Source organism: Leuresthes tenuis, unplaced genomic scaffold (assembly GCF_036924035.1).
Source record: "Leuresthes tenuis unplaced genomic scaffold, fLeuTen1.0.hap1 SCAF_13, whole genome shotgun sequence".
NCBI lineage: Eukaryota > Metazoa > Chordata > Actinopteri > Atheriniformes > Atherinopsidae > Leuresthes > Leuresthes tenuis.
Window position 1 is genome coordinate 799,182 of NW_027325367.1, and position 9,728 is coordinate 808,909.

Sequence of the window (9,728 nt, forward strand, 5' to 3'; positions counted from 1 at the left end):
CCGCACAGATGGCGCCCAGAGGCCCTGCAGCAGAGGCTCATGGGACGGTTTTACAGGCGGAGGAACCGGCTCTGTGACGCACCTCCTCAGGGTGGATATCCCCCCGTTTCACCCCATCATCAGCACCCGGGAAACGATTTATCCACGATTTACAGTGAACGTGTTCTTTAACGACTCTTTCATCCTGTGTTTTTAGCTTTAAATAATGGATTATTAGCAGCACATCATCCTAATTACACTCATTCTAACACATTAAAGTAGTTACTGTTGTCTCCCAGCTGCTCTTAAACATGGGAACATTGGGTTAACTGTTAAATGTTATAGATCTTTCTCAGTTTACAGGACACAGATGGAGCTTTTCTGGGCTCTAATTACACGTATTTGAGTTGTTTCAGCAGCAGAACGGAGCAGCTGACTGAGTCTTTCTGCTCTGCAGGATCTAAATGATGTTTCTGATTCACGTTAAGTTTAAAAGCCTTTTCTCAGTGTGTTGCTCTTCTCCTCTCTGCTGTCACACCCTCCTCCTCCAGGCAGACAGAGGAACCAGCATCAGATATGAGGAGAAATCTCATCTGTTCATGGAGTTCATGCAGAGGAGTCCTTCTGTGTCTCTGCTGCCCCCTGCTGATGGTTTCATTTTATCAGAGAGAAGATTAATGGAATCCTTCCCACTATCATCACTGATGTATCATCAAGTAGAGCAGCTTTAGAAGTATCTTTAGAACCTGATTTGTATTCAGACAGCTTCTGCCCAGTTGATCTCTCTGAGATAACAACAGCAATAGTCTCTTCGAAACCATCAACTTGTGATAATTTACCCATAAATAATCTGTTGGATTCAGAGCACTGAACAGCACTGGTGAAAGTTACAGGTATCCCAATCCTACTGAGTTACTTTGCAGCCCTGGTTCATGGTTATTACACAGATACATCTTGTTACCACCTTATTACCATGTAACTACCGAGCTGAAACGTAAAGTGCGACCAGAACATTAGCTGAAGTCTGACTGCTCAGAGCAGCTGTTTCTCTGGTGTTGGAAGGTTTTCAGCTGGAAGCTGAGGCTCAGGAAGCTGAGGGTCTGGAAGCAGAGGGTCTGGAAGCTGAGGGTCTGGAAGCTGAGAGTCTGGAAGCTGAGGGTCTGGAAGCTGAGGCTCAGGAAGCTGAGGGTCTGAAAGCTGAGAGTCTGGAAGCAGAGGGTCTGGAAGCTGAGGCTCTGGAAGCTGAGAGTCTGGAAGCTGAGAGTCTGGAAGCTGAGGCTCTGGAAGCTGAGGCTCTGGAAGCTGAGGCTCTGGAAGCAGAGGCTCTGGAAGCAGAGGGTCTGAAAGCTGAGGGTCTGGAAGCTGAGGCTCTGGAAGCTGAGGCTCGGGAAGCTGAGGCTCGGGAAGCTGAGGCTCTGGAAGCTGAGGCTCAGGAAGCTGAGGGTCTGGAAGCTGAGGGTCTGGAAGCTGAGGCTCTGGAAGCTGAGGCTCGGGAAGCTGAGGCTCTGGAAGCTGAGGCTCTGGAAGCTGAGGCTCTGGAAGCTGAGAGTCTGGAAGCTGAGGCTCGGGAAGCTGAGGGTCTGGAAGCTGAGGCTCGGGAAGCTGAGGGTCTGGAAGCTGAGGCTCTGGAAGCTGAGGGTCTGGAAGAAGAGGGTCTGGAAGCTGAGGCTCTGGAAGCTGAGGCTCTGGAAGCTGAGGCTCTGGAAGCTGAGGTTATATTGTGGCTGATGTGGAAGATGGAAGCGGGGGGGGGGGTAAAGAAGGTTAAAGATGATGGATATGATCTCATTAGAAGAGGGAAGCTGGGCTTTAATTTCCTCTCTGTGCTTCGTCTTTATTAGCGTCAGAGCGGTCGATGATCAGCAGGAACCAGCTCAGCTCAGTCAGCCGGTCCAGCTTCGACTGTCGCTGTGTGGATCCGACTCCAGAGGAAACCTCTTTAGTTTGGGCTGCAGATAAACCTGCATTAGAAGCAGCAGCAGCAGAATATGGTGTGCGTCGGTGCCTGAATAACCTCCAGTGGAAACCTGTTGGAACATTTGTTAGCTTTCATTTCTGTTTCTGAGATTAATTCTAAGACTGCGATTCCTTCTCTAATGAACTGTTAGATGGGCAGAGGTGTTCTCCTCAGGTCTGAGTCTTTTTAACAGAGGCCAGCAGACTGTTTCACCCGTTGGACCAGCACCAAACCACAGCTGCAGCACCAAACCACAGCTGCAGCACCAAACCACAGCTGCAGCACCAAACCACAGCTGCAGCACCAAACCACAGCTGCAGCACCAAACCAAAGCTGCAGCACCAAACCACAGCTGCAGCACCAAACCACAGCTGCAGCACCAAACTACAGCTGCAGCACCATCTTCTCCTCCTTCTACTTGGAATAATTTCAGCTCCTCAGCTTGAATTGATTTCACCAATAAAAACACCATCTTCAGTCAGTCAGCCCTGCAGGACGGAGCCTTTAACGGAGCTTTTCTTCTGTCATCTTTTGAGTTTCGTCTTGTTTTAGGGTTTTAGGTTCATTTCTTGTCACATTAGGTTCACTCACGTCAGCTGTTTGTGTTTCACAGCTGCTCTCCATCATCAATCCCCTCCCCACAGTATTTAGTTCCCAGGTTTCCCTCATTGCAGGTTTCCCTCAGCTCTTTGCAGAATCCTCACCATCTTTCTCGTGATTCATGTTCACGTTTCCCAGGTTTTTACAGGTCAGGTTTTGCCGTAATTTACCAAAGTCTCGTCTTGTTTTTGTCGTGTTTTATATTTCCGGCTCAGCCGCGCTTTTTGTTCTCGCCTTTTGTGATAAATCAAGTTTTGTTTGAAGTTGTGCGTCTGGATCCTCCCTTCCATCCCACGTCTTGATATCTTCAGTTTCCGCCTTAAATCTGAACTCAGACTCTTTGCTCCGTGAAGATTCTTCATCATCATCCTGATAAATGAGCCTAGTGTGACCCGGACAAAAAGTGGTCACATTTGTTTTTTTATATTAATTTTATTAGAGACATGAGCCTGTTTGGGAGCAGTAATGTAACAACAGAACTGTGCAGTAGCACATATGTGCCAACAGGTGGCAGCAGCAGGGCATTTATGGGACTGACGGCGCTTCATTCATGGCAGCTAACATGAGCTGTTCTGTCATTTCTCCTGTTAAAACAGGTCAGTTCAGTGTTAAAAGAAGCTAATAAATAATAAACATGATTACGAACATAATTAGATGTTTTATCCCGGGTTGAATGGTTTCAGTGTGTGAGTGTTAGCTTTAGCACGTAAGTGTTAGCTTTAGCACGTGTTAGCTTTAGTACGTGTTAGCTTTAGCATGTAAGTGTTACCTTTAGTACGTGTTAGCTTTAGTACGTGAGTGTTAGCTTTAGCACGTGAGTGTTAGCTTTAGTACGTGTTAGCTTTAGCATGTAAGTGTTACCTTTAGCACGTGTTAGCTTTAGCACGTGAGTGTTAGCTTTAGCACGTGTTAGCTTTAGCATGTAAGTGTTAGCTTTAGCATGTAAGTGTTAGCTTTACTACGTGAGTGCTAGCTTTAGTACGTGAGTGCTAGCTTTAGCACGTCAGTGCTAGCTTTAGCACATGAGTGTTAGCTTTATGAGAGGTCAGGTTCAGGATCAGAGCTGTGACTGATGGAGGGGGCGGAGCCTCATGTGTTTAGTGCTGCAGGCCGACTCGGCAAACTTCAGTAACAGAGGATGAGGATGATTTAAGGTGATTTAAGGTGATTTAAGGTGACGTCGACGAGAAGAGCCAGGAAACGGACAGATGAGTGAGAACTAATGACAAGAGGATGCTAAATGAAATCAATGAGGAGGAGATCAATATCTATTTGAGTTTCTTAAACAACTCATTTCTGAAGAAGAAGAAAGGGGAGAAGTCATTGATCCCCTGACGTCTGATTGGTTATCTCAGGTGATTCATTGAGAAGAGATGCTGCCGATAAACTTAAATCTAAATAAATGATATGATGAACAGAAGCAAAGAGGATTGTGGGTAAATGTTTCCTGATGCACCAATCAGAGCCAAGAGGATGACTTTAAACAAACAGAAGTTTATTCAGACTGTCGGGTCGTTTTTATTGAGAAATAAGATCAATAAATTTCATGATTTAATGAGTATTTATTTGTAAAAAGGCTGTTTTAACCCACAATTCCACCGTGTTTGGTTCAATGTTTACGAAGCATCAGAGAAGAAGCAGCTGCTCCTGTGGTGAACGTTTTAATCATCAAACTGTTAGACGCACCGTTTCATTTGTCTTTAACCCTCTGAGGTCTGGGATCACGCCGCATGACGTCACTACGGCGCCGTAGAAAACTGACCCTCAGACCCCAGAGGGTTAACTGCTCGGCTTTTTTTCTGAGGTTCCTCAGAGTTTGGACGCTGGTCTCTTCTGATTGGCTGGAGCTGCAGCGGTCGGCGTGGGTCGACCCCACAGCCGGAGGCGGCTGACTCCTCCATCCGGAGCGATGACGAGACGGACGTGGCTGACGGGGAAGCTCAGCCTCAGGTCCGAGCTGCTGTAGTGATGCCTGTGATGAGGAAGGAGCTGCAGCAGAGGGAGGAAGGCGGTGAGGAAGCTCCTCCTGACACTGAGGAAGTGATGTCACACACGGGGAAACCCACCTTCTGAGGGGGAAGAAGGACTTCCCATTGGACCGGGTTCCAGCCGCTTCTGATGGACCGGGCCTCCTCCTCCGGGCTCAGGAGGCACGCCTCGATCCGGCAGGAGTCCGGGAAGTTACCTGGATGAACAAGCATCGGGTGAAAAGGTGAAAAGGTGAAAAGGTGAGCTTACTCTGGGTGGAGCAGCGAGGAGACGGCGCTGAAAGGCGTCTCCACCTCTGAAGTGGTTGGTGTCGACCTCGATGGCGCCGATCAGCCCGGGATGAGCGAGACGGAAGACGGCCCACTCCCGGCCCGGCACCTGCAGGATCCCCCGCGGGTCCACCTGTAAGACGGATCGCTCTGAGTTCCTGCTCCTCTCACATCAGGTAATATCTGCTGTTGTGAGTTTCAACCTTCAGCCGTTTGGGTCGGTCCAGTCTGCGGGCCGTTTCCCATCCGTCAGCCATGTTGGCGGCTCGGCCGAGACCTGCAAACACACCGGGTCCCGTCAGAAGGAGTCCAGGAAAGGGAGTCCAACCTCACCTGAGTCATTATTTATGGAACAGAAACTAAGTTCAGATGCAGCTTTGCAAACCTAAGCTGTGCTGCCATGTTCTTTTTAGAGAGAAGAGGCTTTCTCCTGCAGCCCTTCCAAACAAGCCATCCTTGTTCAGTCTTTTTCTAACTGTGCTGCCATGACCTTTGACCTTTAACATGCTAACTGAGGCCTGTAGAGTCTGAGATGTATGACCTTTAACCTTTAGCATGCTAACTGAGGCCTGTAAAGTCTGAGATGTATGACCTTTAACCTTTAGCATGCTAACTGAGGCCTGTAGAGTCTGAGATGTATGACCTTTAACCTTTAGCATGCTAACTGAGGCCTGTAGAGTCTGAGATGTAGCTCTGGGCTTTTTCACCTTGGGGTGACCTTTAACCTTTAACATGCTAACTGAGGTCTGTAGAGTCTGAGATGTATGACCTTTAACCTTTAACATGCTAACTGAGGCCTGTAGAGTCTGAGATGTAGCTCTGGGCTTTTTCACCTTGGGGTGACCTTTAACCTTTAACATGCTAACTGAGGCCTGTAGAGTCTGAGATGTATGACCTTTAACCTTTAGCATGCTAACTGAGGCCTGTAGAGTCTGAGATGTAGCTCTGGGCTTTTTCACCTTGGGGTGACCTTTAACCTTTAACATGCTAACTGAGGCCTGTAGAGTCTGAGATGTAGCTCTGGGCTTCTTCACCTTGGGGTGACCTTTAACCTTTAGCATGCTAACTGAGGCCTGTAGAGTCTGAGATGTAGCTCTGGGCTTTTTCACCTTGGGGTGACCTTTAACCTTTAACATGCTAACTGAGGTCTGTAGAGTCTGAGATGTATGACCTTTAACCTTTAGCATGCTAACTGAGGCCTGTAGAGTCTGAGATGTAGCTCTGGGCTTTTTCACCTTGGGGTGACCTTTAACCTTTAACATGCTAACTGAGGCCTGTAGAGTCTGAGATGTATGACCTTTAACCTTTAGCATGCTAACTGAGGCCTGTAGAGTCTGAGATGTAGCTCTGGGCTTTTTCACCTTGGGGTGACCTTTAACCTTTAACATGCTAACTGAGGCCTGTAGAGTCTGAGATGTAGCTCTGGGCTTCTTCACCTTGGGGTGAACTTGCTGGGACGTCCACTCCTGGGAAGATTGACAGCTGTCCTGAATGTTTTCCACTTGTGAATAATCTTTCTCTCTGTAGAACGATGGACTCCAGATAGTTTCTGTTCAATAAGTAATGACACAGTGTTCATCTGAGGTTGGATTTACTGAGTTTTAGCCCTTGGTAAGAACCAGAGGAGCTTATGATTAAATCTTATGTAGATTTTTTATCACTATCAATGACAATAAATAGAAAAAGCAAAGTCATTCTAAGTTGATTTGAACCAATCATGTTGCGCGGATGCCCAAAGTGGGCGTCGCTGTAGCCCAGGCAGACTCCCCCATTGGTCATAGCCACCAGGTCGACATCCTGGTTGGTGGAAACAGACGACCAATCCCTTTGGCCGACGCCGTACACCCGCAGTCTGGCTATGCCTCCATCTGAGAACGCACACATACTGTGCTGAGAGTCATGTGATCATGTGATGCTGTGCCATCGGGGGGGGGGTGCATACCTGGGTGCATGTTGAGGCGCAGGTGTGTGACTCTGCTGTTAAAGTCCACCTTAAAGTAGTTGTGGCAGCAGTCTGAGTATCCGGGCTGCAGCTGTGACACACACACCAGCTCTGGCCACGCCTCCGAGCCCAGCTGTCAATCAAACAGCACGTCAGCGGTCAGTCAGCACTAAATCTGCGGGGTTAACTGTGAAGACCAGCTTATTGATGTCACTGTTACCTTAGCAACGGCAGCCATCTCACTGTCAGAGGCGGCCATGCCGGTGCGGTCTCCCACCAGCGTGAAGGCGGGCGGCTGATCTGGTTCAGGGACAGGATTTGTTTGTTAAATCACATCTGCACAGAGCAGCTCGAATGTTGTTCCTTTAGCTGAAGGTTCAGATAAAATCAGCTGCAGAAATATAAATGCAGAAAGTAAAGATCAGGAGTTCTGGGCCAAAGGGAAAACAGGAAGTGATAAAGGAAGAAACAGAGCGTTCGGTACCCAGACAGCCGGCCTGGATGGAGACGTAAGGCGAGTGGTTTCCAGTGAAGAAAGACGTGTCCACATCACAGCCGTGGATCAGCCCGGGAACTCCCAGCTGGATGATGCACCAGTCGTGACCTTTAACCCAACAGGTGACAAAGAAACATGTAAAACAGTCACGGTGAAGATGTTCACCTCAGGCTGGAAAAACAACCAGCTTCAACCAAGAGAAGAAGAGTTTCCGTCAGGATTCAGAGTGCATCATAGCACAGAAACAGCACTGGTGAAAGTTACCAATGAGCTCCTCTTAGCCTCTGATGGCGGACTTGTTTCTTGTCCTGTTGGATCTCAGAGCTGCATTTGATACGATCGATCACAGCGTTCTGTTACAGAGACTTGAACATGTTATTGGGATTAAAGGAGCTGCATTAGGCTGGTTTAAGTCATATTCATCTGATAGATTCCAGTTTGTTCTTGGAAATGAAGAATCTTCCTCACACCCCAGAGTAAGTCATGGAGTTCCTCAGGGTTCTGTGCTCGGCCCGATTCTCTTCACTTCGTCCCTTTAACACTTGAATTTGACCTCTGAACAGTACATCTATGAGCTGTACACATCATAAAGATCTTCTGTGAGAAGCTGAAAACGAACAGAAGGACACTAACCAGGTATTCTCTTCCTCCTCGTCTCCCATCCATCCATCCATTTTCCAAACTCTGTGAACGCCGACGCTATGAACTGCGGCGGCTCTCTCTGTCCAACACAGATGTGACATGTTGAGCCGGTAAAAGCTGAGAACATTGATCTTTACACACTGCTGATGTTCATGGTGTTTGTTCTGCTCTTGGATGTTTTTCTGTTTGACTGTATTTGCATTTCCTTTTATCGACTGTTCTTATCTGTTTGACCTCATCCTTTGATGAACCTGAAGTTTTCTGGACTCTAACCTGTCGGAGGCTTTGTGTCTCATGTGCAGCATTTTTACGGGGTCCTTAAACACACCGTGCTCCTGCCATACAGTATGAACGGCACATGGTTTGAACTCTGCTCAGAGCTGACTAACATCACCCACTTTACCACCACAGTACTGATGGTCAGAGCTGTACCTTCAGCAGGTTTCCAGCAGGAGCGAACCACTCGTCTGTAGCAAAAATAACCTGGAAGAACGACAGGAAAACACACTTTATCAAGCTAACCAACAGAGATTTGTGTTGAGAAAGTAGCTCATGAGTTAAAGTAGAACTGATTTCTATTCTGCTGGTTTACAGTTTGGCACTGATGTGAAACATGTAAAAGTTCCCAGAGCTGAAACTGATTAACCGGTTGGTAATTCATCTGTTTATTTATTCATTTTGTCTGATTTTCAAGAGAAAAAACTAGCAAAAATTAGAATATTTTCAGATGTTATCACAGCAATAAAAAGTCTGCTCAGGTCACATATATATGTACCATCTTATGTCTTAATGATGTATTTCCCAACAAGGATTTCTGGCTTCAGAAATTTCGGAAATGTAAGAATCAGATCAGTTTGGTGTGTGGTAGTCTGAGCTCTTAGATACTGTAATGATGAGCTTCAGGGCTTATTTAGAGGAATATGTGTCCAAATGTGTTTTCATGGCAGCTCAAAGCTTCACTGCTGATCTCAGAGGAGGAAGACCCTGATGAAGAGAGGGTCAGTAATAAAACAACGAGCATTATGGAACCCCAGTTCCTGTGAGCTTTTCACCTGAGCTTCTGAGCTCAAGACACGACCTGTAACCTGTTACCAACCAGCTGCTGTGAACAGAGCTGTACAAACGGAGCTGAGAAGCAGCCGTTGTTCTGTCTCTCTGTGATATTTTGACCAAAACATGTCACATCCTGTTTCATTAAGACCTCAGAAACTGAGTTAATCTGTGAAAAATGTCTGCTTTAATGATTAGTTTGCAGTGAACCAACAACAGATAAGTTGACAGACTGTAATTAATTAGAATAAATAACAATTATTGACCATTCATCCGTGTAAATCACTATCTGTGTGCTCGCTGGTATCTTACAGTTCTGAATGTAAGTGTTGTTGTTGGGTTGAAGTGTGTTCGGTTAATGAATAATTGTACTTTTCATGTGCTCGAGTGACTCACCTTCCCTCCGACTGTCTCACAGACCAGATCATTAAACTGCAGGAAGTCCGGCTCTGCCTCAGTCTTTCCTATCGTCTTCCTCTCGGCCATGCTGAGATTTTCCTGCAGTTTCTGAGATGTGAACAGAAAGTTGGGAGCAGCCACTCGTCCTGCTGGGCCTGAAGAGACGCCCAACACCACTCTGCAGGACAAAGTTCAGCAGCTGTTTGCTCAGACAGACCGACTCCATTCATTCATGCATGTGTGCAGCACCCACTGCTAACACACCGCTAACACACCGTGAACACACCGCGAACACACTGCCAACACACTGCTAAAACACTGCTAACACACAGCTAACACACTGCAAACACACTGCAAACACACTGCTAAAACACTGCAAACACACAGCTAACACACTGCTAAAAC

At 47.0% G+C, this 9,728-nt stretch overlaps 1 protein-coding gene across 1 annotated transcript; it reads right to left on the reverse strand.

Annotated features, from left to right (window-relative positions):
• Positions 1 to 4,028: 4,028 nt before the first annotated feature.
• allc (allantoicase) lies at positions 4,029 to 9,514 on the reverse strand. The gene is made up of 11 exons (XM_072362090.1): positions 9,321 to 9,514; positions 8,307 to 8,357; positions 7,866 to 7,953; positions 7,221 to 7,340; positions 6,957 to 7,036; positions 6,737 to 6,869; positions 6,507 to 6,662; positions 4,998 to 5,071; positions 4,819 to 4,927; positions 4,603 to 4,721; positions 4,029 to 4,525 (listed from the first exon to the last, which is right to left on the reverse strand). The coding sequence occupies exons 1-11, from the start codon at positions 9,408 to 9,410 to the stop codon at positions 4,346 to 4,348; spliced, it is 1,200 nt and encodes a 399-aa protein (XP_072218191.1). The 5' UTR covers positions 9,411 to 9,514; the 3' UTR covers positions 4,029 to 4,345.
• Between the last annotated feature and the right edge of the window lie 214 nt (positions 9,515 to 9,728).

Bases quoted from the DNA above. Each gene is read 5' to 3' on its own strand.
- allc (XM_072362090.1), bottom strand. From the start codon at position 9,410: ATGGCCGAGAGGAAGACGATAGGAAAGACTGAGGCAGAGCCGGACTTC. The intron at 5,072-6,506 runs GTTCAAATCAAC...GTGTGTTTGCAG, and splicing joins GCATCCGCGCAACATGATTG to GTCTCGGCCGAGCCGCCAAC. The intron at 4,526-4,602 runs GTGGGTTTCCCC...CCTCTGCTGCAG, and splicing joins TCCTTCTTCCCCCTCAGAAG to CTCCTTCCTCATCACAGGCA.